Below are 17,310 nucleotides of genomic sequence, written 5' to 3'. Positions count from 1 at the left end.
ATGTATCCACTGCAGCAAGTGCACAAGACCATTATTTTGTATAACATCAAACTGTACCATGCATACCAGTCCAAGAATGGAAAGAAGTAAACACTGAACTCAGTGATGACTTGCATGTACATATAATTTGGGGGCAAATTAAACACTCACAAAAGGTAAGACTCTTAGAAGGCATGTGGGCTTAGCTGGACCTACACCCTTCCCCACTGGAATCTGATTCATGGATTGTTCATAGCTTCTTCGCACAGAACTGGAAAGAAACAGGTTAACTTGGTTTCGGGGCACCCCACATCCATCTTTCAAATGCAGAAGAAAGAGGGAATGCTTTATACCATTTTAACCTGCTCCATTTTAAGCAGATAGATTTGTCTTATCTGGGAGTTGATGAGAAGACTATGGACTCTGAAAAACAATCTGAGGGTTTTGAAGGGGTGGGGGGTGAGAGGTTGGGGGAACCAGGTGGTGGGTATTAGAGAGGGTACAGATTGCATGGAGCACTGGGTGTGGTGCAAAAACAATGAATACTGTTATGCTGAAAAGAAATTAAAAAAAAAGAAAAAAATGTAGGTCTGTGGATGAGGACAATTAACCCATTTATGCCCTTATAAAGCTGTGGACACTCTTTACACTGCTTTCAGCTTTTGCTTGGCTCAGGAGACTGTCAGAAACTATTTGAAAGTCTTATATATTGGCTTCTGTTTGATTCTTTAAAAAGGTATGGTGGAGTTACACCATGAATTTGCATGAATTGACTATCTGTACTTAGTGTAAAGGATTAAAAGTAAACTCTTAGGTGAGCAGATGATTTTGCCCATGCTCTGGACAAGCACGCTGGGGACAAGAGCATCTCTGAATCCCTCTGGTTTTCTCCCTGATCAGCCTCACCTCTCCAGTGCATCTTGGAGTCTGAGCATCTCACTGGATTTAGTGTGATTTTGGGATTTGGAAAAAATTTTTTTAAAATAATTTGATTATTGATAATATATACCTATGTATTGACTCTGTAGCCCTATCCCTCATTTAAGATGCAAATCCACACTAAATAGGAATAGAACTATGTTTGTGGGGGTTTTGAAATTGCCGGGTCCTTCTAAAGCACTCACACTCACCCTTGATCTCACTTGGTGCTGCTTTTATATTCCAAGATCAACAGTGCCCTTCTGATTTTAAATTTCAGAGGGTAACTCAGAATTCCTGGCCTGCCAGCTTCCTAAGAAATGGTTCTCATGGACTTGGTCTTCTACTTTTGTTGCTTATTTAATCATGTCAGGTTCTCCAACATGAGTAATTTTGTGGGGCGGGGGTGGGGCCGGGATTATAATCCACCTTCACATGATGTTTATTTTCAGCTAGATTTAAGAGAGAGAGAGAGAGGGAATAGAGAGAGGAGGGGGGGTGCTGAGAACCCTCTGATATTTCTTGCATTTCCTGAGAATGCATACATAGGTTAATTCTGTCTTGAAGAGAAATGTTTAATCATTTGCAATTACGGTGCTCAGCAGAGAAAAGGTTAAAGATGAGCCGGTTTTCTCTGAGGCCTCTGGGCTGGGGGTGCACTCGAGCATACATTCTTGGCTAACCAGAAGAAGGAAGCCAGGACTTACGTTCTGTTTCCCCACTATGTTATCAAAGGGCAGTTCGGGGCTCCAGGATCCTTCTGTGAATGTCGACCCACTGTTTCTCCTGTCTGAGGAGCTCACCGATTCCTTGACAATGTCTTCGGGCAATGACAGCAGACTCTCCTCAGGCTGCTTAATCAAGTAGGTCTCTATATTATGCTTCCTCAAGAATTCGTTTCTCTCTTTACCATGACCCTCTTCCACATTATAGTCACCATTGAGGCAGTCCAGCGTGGCTTTGGAAATGTGAATCCTCCTGTGTGCACAAAGCATAGGTCATTATACATTTCCGAGGTGGCCTGCAAAGGCCATTGCTGTTTGTCATCCTGTGCAAAACCAACATCAGTGCTAAACATGGGTACTGTGAAGACAATACTGTGAAGGACAATATGCACTCCCCTGAAAAAGCAGAAAGAATGAAAGAAAACAGAAGTACAGAAGTAAATCAATGAGCAGCGCATCACTGACTTCACCCCGAGGGACACTGCAGCCTCTGATAAAATCCAGCCTTGCTAGCTATAACGAAGCACCTCTTTGGGCTTTTCCTGTGACTCTCTGCCTGATCCCAGCAACCTTTAAGAATTGGTGACTTTTCGGTGTTGTTGACTGGATTGGAAAAACAAGCTCCATAAATGTTTCGGAACCCAAAAGCCATTATTGTCCAAATCACCATGCAACCATAGCAGTTCCCTTAGCATTTCAGGACTTTTCTCATCATTTTCATTTTCACATCTTTGTGCCTGGATTTTTCAACTTTTCTATAATCTTCTTAAAAACAAAGGTCGGTCTTACAAGTTCAGGTTTTATGCACGGAGGGTCCTTTGGGGACATTACTCTAAGATGTAACTTCTTCTAGAAGATATATATGGCAAAGAGAAGGGAACAGAGCTGTGAACACAGGTAGGCAGGTGGCTGCCTAGGCTCACTCACAGGGTAAGTGACTCATTCTTGCACCATCATTACATCACAGCTCATGATCCACGTTTTCTCGTTGTTTTTGTTTTAGCAAAACAACAGATGACATCAAGAGCCTTAATGATCAGACTTGAATTGTGGAAACTTCACATGGTAAATCCTTTGGGGAAGAGTTTTTCTGTCCTCTTAACTGTCTAATTCAATCAGACTATTTATTGTGCTGTATTGTGGTCTGGGTAGATCAGTATGATGATGATGCGCATGGGTTGCTGAGCCAGATTGCCTGGATTGGAATCCTAGCATTACCACTTGCTAGCTGAGAGATCTTGGGCAAGCTACTTAAACTCTCAGTAAGAGTGTTTTCTCACCATAAATATGGGAAAATAAAAGTACCTATCTCTTAGGATCATTGTATTCCAAAGTTGATTTGTGTAAAGTAGTCAAGATTACTTTAGTGTGCATGGTACACTGAACATACTATAAACGAACATGCTTAAATGATTAGGAATATTCATAAAAATGCCACTGTGATATTACTGTTGTCTCTTCCATCCCTTCTCAAGGCTTATAGGACACAGCCTGAGCCCTGGAGAAGGCCTCTCTACTCTGGGCTCTACCCCTTCAAAGCTCATTCTCTGACGCTCTTCCCCTCCTATACCCTATGTTTTCTCGAGCTAATCAAGTAATTAGCATTTCTTGAAATCAAGGTACCATTTCATGCCTATTAAACTCAGAACAAGCCATGCTTTCTGCCTAGAATGCTCACCCCAGATTTTCTACAGGACATTCTCCGACTCCCGAATTCAGCTAAGTCATTTCCCTTAGGCTGACTTTATTGCTCCTCTGAATGAATGGATGGATGAATAAGGGAGATGCTTCATATTTTGCTTGGCTTTTGTAATCATAGAGGAAGTATACCCAAGGAAATAATAAAATTTTTTAAAAGGAGCATTTCCAAATGCATTTTACTTTTAGTACTATCTCCATTTTCCCTGTTACCCTTTTTACCCATCCTGCTAAGCTCCTGCTTACAGAGAATAAATCACTGCAAAGGACACAGAAAGAAACTACAAAAAATGCATTTCTGGTCCTGTAACATGCATTCTCCATGTTTTCCAAACAAGTATCATCATACATAGTCATTGATTTCAAAGGCAAGGCAAGATATTAAAAATAAAGGCATGTGAAACATGTTTTGAGCTTCCTTGAGAAATGTGAGAAATGTGTGTAAGTGCAAATTATTCTGTGATGAATTTTGTTAACACCTAGGAACTCAGTCATGTTAACCTAGGGAAATAGAAAAGTCATTGACCTTCATGAAAAGGATGCTCCAGTCTTCTTTCTCAGATCAAGTTTAGAGCTGGGGGCTAGAAAGCTGTCTTTTTCTCCCAGGCAAAAGAATACTCTTGGAAGGGTTTTGTTAAGCCCGATGGCTGATTTTCCCTTAAAATAATTAAGTTAAATACCAATCTCATTTGATATTTTATCTGGATTCTACATTTTATTATTCTGCTGTCAGTGCTCAGGGAGACTAATATTTGCATATACTAAATCAATATTATGTTTTCTGCAGTGGAAGACATCCTTACTTTTATTTATTGCTGATTGTTCTGCTGAAGTTCTAATCAATATACACTTAAATGTTTTGATAGAAACTGGGCTTCAGATGTTCATTTTCATCTTTGCTAGTGCCTTGAGCTTGTAAGAGAAGCATGTGCAGTTGACAGTATGGTAATTACATTTCCCCCTAAAGAAATGAATCCGTCCTCAGACAATATTCTCATATATGGAATGTCAGGTCAACATCTTCTGGTAATTTCAAATGCCAAGTATATAGTAATAACAGTTATGATAAGAAATAAGATGTAATAATTGGGTGACATTTATTTTGCATAAATGTTATTTTTTAGCCAAAGATATTACTAGATAGTTTGGTTCTGTGGATCATCTCATATAATTTCCGTCCTTCCCAACAACTTTCGGGGATAGGCATTTCTTCACCTCCTTTTGCAGAAGGTGAGATTGACCCAGAGATAATGAGTAAGTAACTGGCCTGGCGTTCTATCAGTGGCAGATGATGGTGCAGGATTGAGACAAGGACTTGCATTTTCAGAGTCTTCTCAAGACCCTACGGCTGTATCATATGGCCATCATGACAGCCATGACCGTAGTGACTATGTCCCAGGCACAGGACAAGGGACTTTATATGCATTATCTCACTTAACAAAAGCTCAGGAACAGTGGTCCTCAAAGTGTGGTACCAAGGCCAACAGCATCAATATCACCCGTGACCTTATTAGGAAGGCCTATTCTGAGATCCTCTCCAGACATATGGATCAGAAACCCTGAGGGTGAAGCCCAATTACCTATGGTTTCACAAGCCCTCAGGTGATTCAGATACATGCCAAAACTTGAGAATCCCTGCTTGTTTGGAGACATGTGGCCAGGGAAAGGATTTTCATCCAGTTCTGCATGACCTCAGGGTCGAGGTACTAACCTTGTATATGCCATAGTGGCATAAGTTAGTACCTCTCTCTTCTGTTCTAGGCATCGTGCTAACCCTAGGGACACAGTGAGGGTCCGGAGAGTCACAATAGGAAGATAGCCATGAGGAAGCTGGATACATTAGAGAGTACAGTGATTTAACAGTGATGCATAATGAGGCACTTACAAGCTGTTTTTATGTGACATCTTTAATTTCTTTGAGCTTCAGGTTCCTTATGAACATAAAGAAAGCTAAGACTGGTACACCTGCTTCAGTGCTCTGATATTCCATCTTTTTAGTTGAAGGTCTGGGGTGACCCTCCTTCGAACAAATTCATCAGCCTCCTTTCTCCGACAGCATCTCCTCAAGTTGGGTCTCTGTGTCACATTTTGGTAATTCTTGCGATATTTCCATCAGTTTCATCATGACTGGATTTGTGATGCTGATCTGTGATCACTGATTAGGACTTGCTGAAAACTCTGATGATGGTTTACATTTTTCAGCAATAAAATATTTTAAAACTAAGGAATGCACGTTGTTTTTTAAGACATAATGGTACTTCACACTAAGAGACTATAGTAGAGTGCAAATATAGCTTTGATAGGCACTAGAAAACCAAAATATTCATTTGACTCATTTTATTGCAATATTAGCTTTATTGTAGGGGGCTGGAACTGAACTCACAATATCTCTAAGGTATGTCTGTATTTACTATGTGGAGTGTCATTAGATGAAATGATGTAACATATTGATGGTAGTGAGCTAACTTGTGAGTGTGTGGCAGTTACCCAAAACACGTTTGGAATTGGGAGCTAATTCTTACTGAAAGGGAAAGTAAACTGGGTTTATTCCTACATGCCTTGATGGACAGGAAAAGGAAGTAGACATTTGAAAAGCAAATAAAACCCAGCTATTTCAAACCATGGAGAATTTGGAGACATGTCTTGGCTTTACTGCATTTCTGCACAGAGGCATGTCCTACGCCTCAGCAGACCTAAGTAATGTACATAAGACTGAATACTTTGTAAGCACTATCTTCTTCGAAGCCAAGTTTTTGAGGTCAGTAGCATTCTCAGACCAATTATACAGTGAAGGAACCAGGCAAGGAGATTCAGAAACTTACCCTAGCCTCTATCACTGGTAAGTAGTAAAGCCACCGTTCAAATACCTCATCAGATTTAAACTCAGTCATTCTTGTGTTCCTTGGTGTGGTGGAGGACATTAGGTACACTGGCCTCCAGAAGTCAAAGCATTATGTCACACACCCTCAAAGCTGTGTTCTGATGTTTGCAAAGGGAATTTACTGAGCATATGGCAACTCTTCATGCAACAACACATTTAAGACACAGAACATAGATGGATTAGGTGTATTGTTTGTTGGAATATAACAGGCAGTTATTTGCAGGAAAATCCAGAGAATGTAAGGACTTAAAAAACCCAGTGTTAGGCTTATCTTATTCTAAGTCTGCATGACAAAGAGTGGTGACCATTAAAGACAGTGATGGCTCCCTTGAAAGGATGGCAATGTGCCCGCGGACAGCACTGCATGGTTTACAAAGTGCTTCATGCCCACTGCCCAACACAGCCTCAGACAAAATCTGTGACGTGGACTGTGCCCATTTGGCAGATGGGAAACACCCTCATGCAGAAGGGGCGTAAAATCACAATCACAATAATTATTACCACCTCTCTTTTTATAGTGAGGAAAGTTAGACTCAGAGAAGTTAAGTATTGGCCTGAGGTCATACAGACATCACAACAAAACCCAAGTCTGTGCTAAAACCACATGTTAGGTGCTAACCATGCTTTACATGACTTGCTAAGGTAACAGAGCTTAGTATGGGGAAGAGTGGAAATCCTACTTTCTCTCATACCACCTTCTACAGTTTATTTCCCATGATACTATGTTACCTGATATTAAATATAATTAGCAAGGAATGACAGCAGACTCCAGAGAACTCTGTGACTCCATAGGTAGGGTTGGGGATGAGGCATGGGGAAAGGAATATGCATACATGCTCTGTCTGTCTTAGCTTTCTGTCTGCCCCTTGGTCTGTCTATCTATATCATCTATCTACCTTCTATTATTTATCATCTGTTAGAGAGAGAGTATATATAAGAACTCAGTACAACTTACTGGTTCACACTTACCCCAAATCTTATTAGGCCCAGTCTGCGTAAGCAGAATCTCACTACAACTTTTAAGGGTTCAGTGAACACTTCCAGGCCACTGGTATCACTAGAGAGTCTATACCGATTGGTCTTGCCAGCCAAATTCAGAGAGCTGAGTTTTCAAGGTAGGTAAGGTCATACAGAAGGTCAGGAGGTCTTAACCCTGACTGCCCATGAGAATTGCTTTAAGAAGTTATAGACTCTGCATAGATTCTGCTTTATATGAACTGGCATAGGTCTGGACACCATAGGTTTCAAAATATTCCTTTGCTGATTCCAATAGAGGTCAAGTCTGGAAACCAATGTTTTGCAGGGCTGGGTTCTGATTACCTGCCTGCTGTCCCACCATCCTCACTGCCTGTGATGAATTTCATTAGACTTTTGAGGCCAATATTTGTATGATGTTTTAATGTCCTGTATCCTCCCAAACACCTGCTTCTATAGACAGATGGCTCTGAATTCTGCACACAGGAAACCAACCATCACAAAGTGAGCAAATGACAAGGGTTAAACAAGAAGAGGGCTTTTCTCTGACTTACCCAGGGATTCCTCCAGATTCAAGTTTGTTCGCGATGTCCACATCCCAGGACCAGACATCAAACTGCCACTTCCGTAGGCCCAGCACTCCACATAGAACTGAGCCTGAGTGGATTCCAATCCGCATGTCCACATCATGCTTTGTCCTTGACCTCACATACCTGTTGACACAGGAGAATGGAGACACATGCATAAGGCGAGAGTGGGTACTCTTGGCTTTGGTAGCAGCCCCATTCTTCCCAACTCCATAAGTTCAACTCCATCCTGTTCATATGCCACCTCTTCCATGAAGCCTTCTTAGATTTTTCTGGTAATGGGAAAAAATTTCTTACTCTCCTGAGCTCCCCTACTCTTCTATCTGAAATTTTAAGTGCTCTTATCACCCTTCTCCCCAATCCTGCTCATGCTATACAACCTATCTCAGAGAATGGCATCAATATCTTTCTCTGCCCACTAGTGCATAAACCTGGGATTGACTATAGATTCAGCCCTCCATGGCATACACCATTTCCAAGCCAAGTATTTTCATTTTCACTCTGTTTCCTTCTCTCTCCACCAACACTCCAGTTCAGCAGGCTTCAGTCCAGGGTCCCTGTTCTAATCTGAACTTCTTCCAGCTCATGCTCTGCCAGTTTATCACAAACACAAATGTGACATTTTCACTCCATTAGTCCCTTATTGAAGACTCCTTGCTGACCTCCTATCCGGAGGGCAGTGGACTGTGGAGCAGAGTGCTCATGTCCCAGGGCTGAATGGGTTCATCCTTGGCATGAAGGAAGAAAATGTTAGACCCTCCCTTTATAGCTCTTTAAAAACCTTTACCTAAATTTGATATATGGGTTTCTCACATTGAATTCACAGGTCCATGCCAGATTGTAAGCAGGGAGGAAGCCTCTTGAGAAAAGAAAGTACTTCTACTGTTGGAAGGTTTCTGCAGGCACCCACAACCTTTCTTCACTTTCAAAGCAGTTCAAACAATTTTAGTTTGAGTTAAATGATGCCATTTTCATAGCAAGAAATTCAAATGGTAGAATATAATATGGTCAACCCTTGAAACCACACCTGGAGCCTCATGCCGTGCCAATAGTTGGGCTTAAAAACATGACCTCCATGTGCTGCCCACCTCCAGCCTTTATTTGAGAGACCAAATGAGTGAATGATTCCATGTACAAAACTGAATCTTTGTCTTCAGTGCTCCTTACAAGTAGGAAGATAACACAAAGTTAGTTAAATAAGAAAGTAAAATTGCAGAAGGTTGAAAATATAAAAATATTGAAATAGACCAGACACTAGGAAGGCAGTCGTGAGAGGATGTTTGTGGCTAAAGAAAGAGTTCTTGTCCCTGGTGAAGATTCCATTTTCTGGGCCAATGTTTTAATTTTAACTTTTACTTTAAAATTACGTAGTATCCTTCATCCACCAGTGAAGCGGATGGTAGAAGGCATGTGGAAAACCTGAACAAGGCAAGAGGAGGGACAGCCTCCAGCAGTTGAAAGGAGCACTTCAGCTCTGACACAAGTCACCCAGTGAGTGTGTGGGGGGCAGGTTGTTGGGAGAGGTCATCTGCGATGTTGGCCGGCTGGGTCAAGTACTATAATACCAAGCACGTGGCAGGATTGTACTTTTCTGTATATTTCATTGATTTTTGGCCAACAAAATGTGAACAGAAGTGACATGTGTGATTTGCTTCTGGGCAGAAGCTTTAAGAGCCTGAGCAATCACACACTCTCTTTTTCCTCCCTTCCTTCTATGTTAATTGTCACTCAAGGACACTTGGGAGGAAACTTCAAAACTGGGGTTCTTGAATGAGGATGATGTCTAGTGGTACATTGCCACTCCCCCTAACCCTACCACAGGGACAGAAAATGTGAGTGAAAAATAAATCTTTGCTGTTTTAAGCCACTGAGATTTGGGAGGATGTTTGTTACTTCGGCATAACCAGGACCATGCTGACTGGTACAATCATCAGTCCCAATCTACCTTCTTCCCATTACCCCTACAGTATAAAGCTTAATGTGGACTCTAGCACCAAACTACCTGAATTTATATCTTGCTCTGCCACAGCCTAGCTGTATGACCTTAGGCAAATTACTTAGCTTCCATCCATAAAATGGGAATAATAATAGCACTGTCAGGATTAAATGATTGGATGAATGTGGAGTTGAGAAAGTGTCTGGCACAGGCAAAGGATGACTTGGTTGCTTATCACATACAAGGGAACTGCAGCCCAGAAGCAAAAGGAAATACAACTTGTCACACAGCTGGTAAGTGGGATTCTAGGACCAAAGTGGGGCTGATGAGTCTTTACCCCCTCACCCTCATTGCAACATAGGTACTGTCTATGGCATGTGATTCTGGGCAAATGGCTTGGTCTGACCCCAAGTTTCAAGAGCTATAAAATAAAACTCTAGCAGATTGCTTCATTCATGGAGACTTGGTGAGCCCTGAAGGAGGTCATGGGTGTTAAAATGCTTTGCCAAGTAATTGTGAGGGACTATTGAACAGCACACTGTGCTCCTACCATTAGGTAATTAACACGATACAGGGAATGCATTGGAACCTCTTAATAAAAAGGCATTTAGATTTTTAAAAATTTTCTTCTACAAGACAAACAAATAATAAGACAAAATTTCCTTATTGTACTTTTTTTTTTTTAAAACCTTTCTTTTTGTTATGTCTGGGATTTGACCTAAATGAAAGATAGGAATAAACAGTGTATAATAATGAATAATCTGCTGGTATTGCTCCTCCTTGGAAAGACGACCCAGTGGTTGCACTGAACTGCAAACACACACCATGTGTTTCAAGATCAGCTCTTGAGGGGAGGACCTGTGAGCGTCCTTGAAGCTAAAATGAAGGAATTCTGCTCTGCTTTACAAGTCTTCTTCATTTCTGCCAAGGCAGAGCCCCAGGGATGCTTTGCTGTGCCTCATGAGCCACAAGTAAAGAGAATATGGCTAGAGATCCTTACATTGTACCCTCTCTTTCCTCCCCACAAACTCTGAGCCTCTGGAAGGCAGGGGTACTTACTATCTTTGATTTCCACTTTCCCAGACCATAGCACAGTGCTGAGCACATAGGTATAGCCAGTGCTCAAAGGTATTTACTGAATTAATGGACAAGGCTCAAAAGCTTTCTTGCTCTATGGCTCCATGTTGTCCCAGGATGCTTCTGAGAATCCCAGGAAACCACAGGGGTATCTTTGAACCTGCCGCATCTTCCCCCTTCAAATAAGGCAGCTTTGCTCTCATCTGTTTCTCATGGCAGGTTTCCAGCTAAAAAATTTTAAAGTAGAGAATGCCTTAATTATTATTAGGTTTTGCAGCTGTATGTCAAGCTGGGAACTAAAAACACAACAGTCAACCTGCAAAATAATTGAAGTTATCATTTTTTTTTTTTCCATTAGAACCATTAAAGAGGAGAGTGCTTGGTATATGGTAAAACATAAAAACCCTGGGAATTTGTCTTTTGATTTCAATGCTTCAAACAGTTCTTTTTTAGCCAATTAATCAGTCTGTAGAAGGTGCTGGAGGAATGAAAGGAAGCATAATCTAGTAGCCATCATTGATCTGTTAATCAGACTCCTCTACTGTTGAATGAATGGATGAATAAAAAGACCAACTTCAGGGGTGCCTGGGTGGTTCAGTCGGCTAAGTATCTGAGTCTTGATTTCAGTTCAGATCATGATCTCAGGGTCGTGAGACTGAGTCCCATGTGGGGCTCTCCCCTGAGTGTGGAGCCTGCTTAAGATGCTCTCTCCCCCTCTCCCTCTGCCCAAACCCCCTCTACACACACCCCGTGCTGTCTTTCTCTCTTAAAAAAAAAAGAGAGAGAGACAGAGAGAGAGAGAGAGAGAGAGAGAGATAGAGACCAGCTTCAGCACTGGAGCAGTTGGTACTGTGGGAGGAAGGATACCCAACTCCTCCACTTTGGGGGCAGAAACCAGGGTTCCAGTGCTGGCTCTATCCTTTGCTGTTTGTGGGAGCTAGAACAAACACATATATTCATTCCTCCGTCTCCTCCTCATCGCCAGTGGGAATGATATCAGCTCCTCAATGCAAATCACTCTCAAAACCACCAAAGAGCAGAGTGTGCATTGAAACAGGCCAGGATGTGAAGTTAGGCTTCTCCACTTGCTGACGGTGGCCCTTGGACTGGGTGCATGAGGCCCCAAGTCCTACTCTCTCAGGTAAAATGGGAAAGAGAACGAGTCCCTTGCAGAGCTGTTAGGATGCTTTATAAACTCATATATACAAAGCACTTAACCTGGTATATGCAATCATGCAAAAATAATAACAAGTATTAATTTTTATTAGTAATAACAAATTTTAACTACACATGTTGAATTGGGTAAAAAATTATAAATCGGTCACACAAACTTTTCCTGCTTAAACTGTGCCTGCATTTACTCTATTTAACAACAAAACCCATTTCATATACCAGGTAGGCAGTTCCTAGGCATAAATTGGCTCCAAAAGGACAAACCAATTTATAATTTAATAAAAACTTGGGTCATCCTCAGCTACCTGGAAGAAACAGTGCCTTTGAACATTCTGGAATAAAGGAGAGGGGACAGAGTTAGTTATGGAATCATCTACAATCACTGTGTCATACCTTATCTTTAAAATAACCCTGAGTATTATTACCACCTACACCTTTCCCAAATGAGGAAATGGAGTCTCAAATATTTCCTTTCTTTAGGTCACACAGCTACAGGTGAAAGAGCTAGAATTTCACCACAGATGTGTGAACCTAATCCCAACAAGCCATATTCAGAGGTATATGGATCACTGGGGTCTGATTTGGTTCCACTCTATAGGCCCATGACAGTCTCTACCAATTAATTCCAAAGGCATCAGAATTCTTAAAATGTTCAAAAGCCACCATGTCTTATCCTAGCATAGAAGTTCAGTTTCACAAAGTCCTTCCTTTTGGTGGCCACAGTGATTCTGAGATGTAGGTAACCATAAGGGTTATAAGTTTCCATTTTACAGATGTGGGAATTGAGGCTCCAAGAGAATTCAGGTGAGTCTAATTACCTTTTCTTTTTTTTTTAAGATTTTATTTATTTATATGAGAGAGAGTGAGAGAGACAGAGAGAGAGCATGAGAGGGGGCAGGAGCAGAGGGAGAAGCAGACTTCCACTGAGCAGGGAGCCCAATGCAAGGCTCCATCCCAGGACTCCGGGATCATGACCTGAGCTGAAGGCAGATGCCTAACCGACTGAGCCACTCAGGCACACATTCTATTACTTTTTCTGTGTCAGGGCTTTTATGTTCATGATCTCATTGCATCCTCAGACCTATCCAATGCCACTAGAGTTCATTCACTCGTTCATTCATTCAATAAGCATCTCTTGAAGACCTCTGCAGATATAAGCAGTAAACCAAATGCGTAAGTCAGGAAGTCAGTATCCATATTCATAGAGCTCCATGAGGAGGGTTTACTACACCACACAGCTAAGAAAGCATAAGCAAGAGAGAGGCTAAGTCGTCCAGGCAAGGTCATTAAGTAATGGCCCGCATTAGTCCTCGCTGTGCCAGGCTCCAAGCTGAGGGCTCTGTAGACCCTTACTTGGCGGCGGCCTGCACTCCCTTTAGCATTAGACTCCTGTGTTCCATGGAAAGTAATGGAAAGACACAATGTTGCATTCCTGTTCCAAAACAGTGTGGACCTAGTGAGAGAAACAATCTGCCCATCCATTTTTCATAACAGAGCTTTATGCCCTTCTCTTTTTTTTTGGTAAAATAGATTTAAAAAAAAAATGAGGTTGCCCAGATATGTGTGTGTGTGTGTGTGTGTGTGTGTGTGTGTGTGTGAGTGGTCCATAAAGCATACTTCTTTAAACTCATAACTGTCTTCTTGTGCCATTGAATATTAATGTAAACCATGATACTTCAGAGTTTTCTATTCTCCTATTTTATAGTATGCCAAAATTTTTTCTAAAATTTATTTTCTAAATATTTTTTTGCCTTTGCACATTTAGATAGTACAGTGAACTGGCTTAAGGTCTTTCCCTGCCACTTACAAGCTGTATGTCACTGCTCAGAATTTACTTATCCTGTCAAAGCTTCGGGTTCCTTCTCTGGGGTGGGATAAATAGTAGTAGTATCCTCACAGGGTTTAGCTGAGGTGAATCAGAAACTTTAGTCTAATGGCTGGCACAGGGTGAGGTTTCACTTAAAAATAGCTTTATCAACTATTATTACTAGATAGATTCAATTTTCATCATTATAAATAATTTTGCAAAAAAAAAAAATCCTGTCTATGGACTGAGGACCACTCTGATGTATCTTTAAGGGGAGAGGGGACTTTATGGATCTTATAGTAAATGGCATTTCAGAACAACATAAGAAAGGGGGGTCTTACAGAGCCAGGATGAGACAAACAGTGATTGCTGGGGGAGGGGAAAAAGGAGGAAAGAAGGAAGGAAGGAAATAAGGAAATAAGAAGGGAAGAAGGAAGAGAGAGAGGGAGCGAGGGAAAGAGGGAGGGAGGGAGGAAAAACATTGAGGAGTGAAGAAACAGAGCAGAAAAGAAGTACAAAAAAGAGAGAGAGAGAGAGAGAAAGAGCAGGAGACACCAAGAGGGGGCTTGGGCATTCTTGCTTCAAATGAAGGCAGCAGAATCTCCTGTGTTTCATTCCTTGTCCTGTTATGTTGCTAGGTTGCTTGGCAGGGCAACCTGGCCACAAGGATTGAGATCTTTGCTCCAATTAACCATCGGGGACCAGCCTGTTACTGCTTGGCATTCTGGTGTCATTCCATGACTTTTTTACAATTGCACCGAAAAGGCCAGGCACTGCAATTTTCATTAAGATTCACCAAGGACGCCTTTTGAGATCATTAATAAAGATCCTGCCTATAACGGCTCACCTTAACTCCTCTCAGCTATCAAACCGCCCCAAAATAGACCCAAGGCATGTGAAGAGGAGCCACCTGCAGCCACTTCTCAATCTATTTAATGGAACTATTATCTAAGCCGATTTTAATTAATTTAATTTTACAAACAGACATGTGTGAGATGATATTAAATACTACATTGGAAATAGTTATACTCAATCACTTTTTTTTTTTTTTGCCATTCGTCTAGTTTACATCATGTTTCTAAAATCAAGTATTTTGGGGGCACCTGGGTGGCTCAGTGGGTTAAAGCCTCTGCCTTCGCCTCAGGTCGTGATCCCAGGGTCCTGGAATCGAGCCCCGCATCGGGTTCTCTGCTCAGCAGGGATCCTGCTTCCCTTCTTCTCTCTCTCTCTGCCTGCCTCTCTGCCTACCTGCGATCTCTGTCTGTCAAATAAATAAATAAAATCTTTAAAAAAAATAAAATCAAGTATTTTTGATGGAATGGATTTACTATGAGGCTTACTTAAAGCTTATTATCTTGTTACTCTCAGATGTTTACTGACTTTCTGTCACTCTCAATATTGGTTCTGCTAATTTTTCAGGGATGTCTGGAAATCTTCTCAGCTGTGTGTTGACGCTTCAGCTATTGATGGCAGACTTCGGGCCATCAGAAGCAAAAAAGCAATCGTAGAAACCTGATGCTGAGAGGCAGGGTACCATGACTGTTAAGGCCAATGGCTTTGGATTCAGACGGCTCCAGATGGGTGTTCCTTGCTCTGCCACTGACTAGTTGTGTCCTCTTGTGCAATTACACAAACTCTGTAAGCTCCAGGTTCCTCCTTGGTAAAGGAGAGGCCAACTTCCCGAGCTTCAGTTAGTCAGGATGAACCCATAAAGCTGTACTTGTCGCTAACGGCTGACATGGACTGCCCTGGACTATTCTGATTAGTAGGTACTTTGGCCACACCTGGCTGTTCCAAATTTTGCTTACCACCCCTGCCTACCTCTTAGAATTGCTGTGAGGACTTAATGAGTTAATACACGTAAACCCTTGTCTCAGTGCTTGGCGAGTAGCATAGTAGGTGTTCAGTAATCCCTAGCTGTTATCATTATTTTACTGGAATTAAATAGAAACCATGAAAAAGGAACAAGCTTCTATAACTTAACCGAGCCCAATACCCCGGTGTCCAAACTCAGCCCTAAGTATGAGATTCTATTAAATACTTGTATGGTCATCAGGTACCTGCCATCTATTTGAATTTTCAAAAAAGTACTCTGAAGTTTGGATCTTATGATCCCCATTTAGAGAAGAGGCCACATAGTCTCGAAGAAATGATGTCACACTTGTCTCTAGCCACACACCTAAGAACAGGAAGAAGCAGAAACCAGGTGAGGTCCGCTGACTGCCGGCCAGGGGCTCCCTGCATGCACACCCTTTGCACATTCCCCAGAAGTCATCATTCAGGGTACACAGCCATGTCAGCAAGATCTAGCAATGAACTCTCTCTTCAATAAAATGGAATCCTGCCCCAAATTCTTAGAACATCATCAACTGATATATAAGATCACCGTACTGACAAATGTTTTCTTTAATTTAAATGTCCACGTACTGTTTCTTAAAGAGGCTCCCAGGCTCTCGGCTTGGAGGGAATATTATCACCCTCCCTCTTCTGCTCCACAGCTCCTGCTCTATTCAGGGCCTGACTTCTCTTCCCTGAATTGCTACAAAAATATCTTCCAACCAGCTCTCTTCCTTCAGCATCTGCCTCCTCTCCTCTAGAGTCAACTGGAGAGAGAGAGTTAGTTATGTCCACAATTACCTTCTTCATGCCCCAGCTGGGAAATGATGCCTCCCTACTTTAAGTTTTAGTGGGTCCCCATGGCCTGAGGGATAAAGCCACAGTTGTCTCACAAGGCCATCACCGAACTGTGTGTTAACCCCGCTGTCTGAATTTAGAATTGTGATCACAAAGACCTGCTCGAAATGGTTAATACACACACGCTTGCACAAATATACACATGTGTACACACATGCCCACACATGGGTAAGCACACATGCTTGCACACACACACACACACTCATGCACTCACGGCCATGTTCCACACATCTGTGCATACACATGCCACATACACACATAGACATAATTACCACATTTATATACATGCACACATGCATACGCATTTATACACACATACAGCTTCTGCTGTTCTTAACAGCGAGGATGGCATATTCTTTATGCCTCTGTTTCCAGGAAAACACCTCTGTTTCTCAGTCAAAAAGACTACTGTAGAGATACCTCTGAAGACAAAATGCAGGGAAAACTAATTCTGTCATGCTTATTCTTCTGTCTGCCTTGACTCTTGCTCACTTGTGAATCTTGCTGGTGCTCTAAGCGGTGGCAGGTGACCTCGGAGTCAGCTTGGTACCTGTCCTCACCTGTCTATGATTGCAGGAGGACCTCCATCTAATGTTCAGACTCATTTGTGACTGAGGCACAGGGTCATTTTGAGTGCTGACTTTATATTTGTGTCAAAATTGTAAATCCCACCCAATGAAGAAACCACTGGAGCTCCTGAGATCTAGAGACCCCAAATCCAGATGCCATCTCACCAACAAAACACCAGCCCCTCACTGTCAGTCTGCACTCTGGGCACCAGTGGAGGAACCTAACTCTTTGAGGAAATGCCAAAAAAAAAAAAAAAAAAAAAAAAAAGAACAAGGAGAGACCCTGACAAG

At 41.9% G+C, this 17,310-nt stretch overlaps 1 protein-coding gene across 3 annotated transcripts in view; it reads right to left on the bottom strand.

Annotated features, from left to right (window-relative positions):
- ADCY8 (adenylate cyclase 8) overlaps positions 1-17,310 on the bottom strand; it is a 215,718-nt gene that overhangs the window by 96,979 nt on the left and 101,429 nt on the right. For all 3 annotated transcript variants that reach the window (XM_032873521.1, XM_032873519.1, XM_032873520.1), the window contains exons 6-7: positions 7,731-7,889; positions 1,605-1,875 (exon numbers count right to left, since the gene is read on the bottom strand). In XM_032873521.1, coding sequence (XP_032729412.1) covers positions 1,605-1,875; positions 7,731-7,889 — 430 coding nt within the window. The remainder of the gene's footprint in view (positions 1-1,604; positions 1,876-7,730; positions 7,890-17,310) is intronic.

This window comes from Lontra canadensis, unplaced genomic scaffold (genome assembly GCF_010015895.1).
Source record: "Lontra canadensis isolate GAN:19392208 unplaced genomic scaffold, GSC_riverotter_1.0 scaffold49, whole genome shotgun sequence".
Taxonomy (NCBI): Eukaryota; Metazoa; Chordata; class Mammalia; order Carnivora; family Mustelidae; genus Lontra; species Lontra canadensis.
Note: the sequence above shows the minus strand (reverse complement) of the source record. Positions and strands in the feature narration are given on the sequence as shown.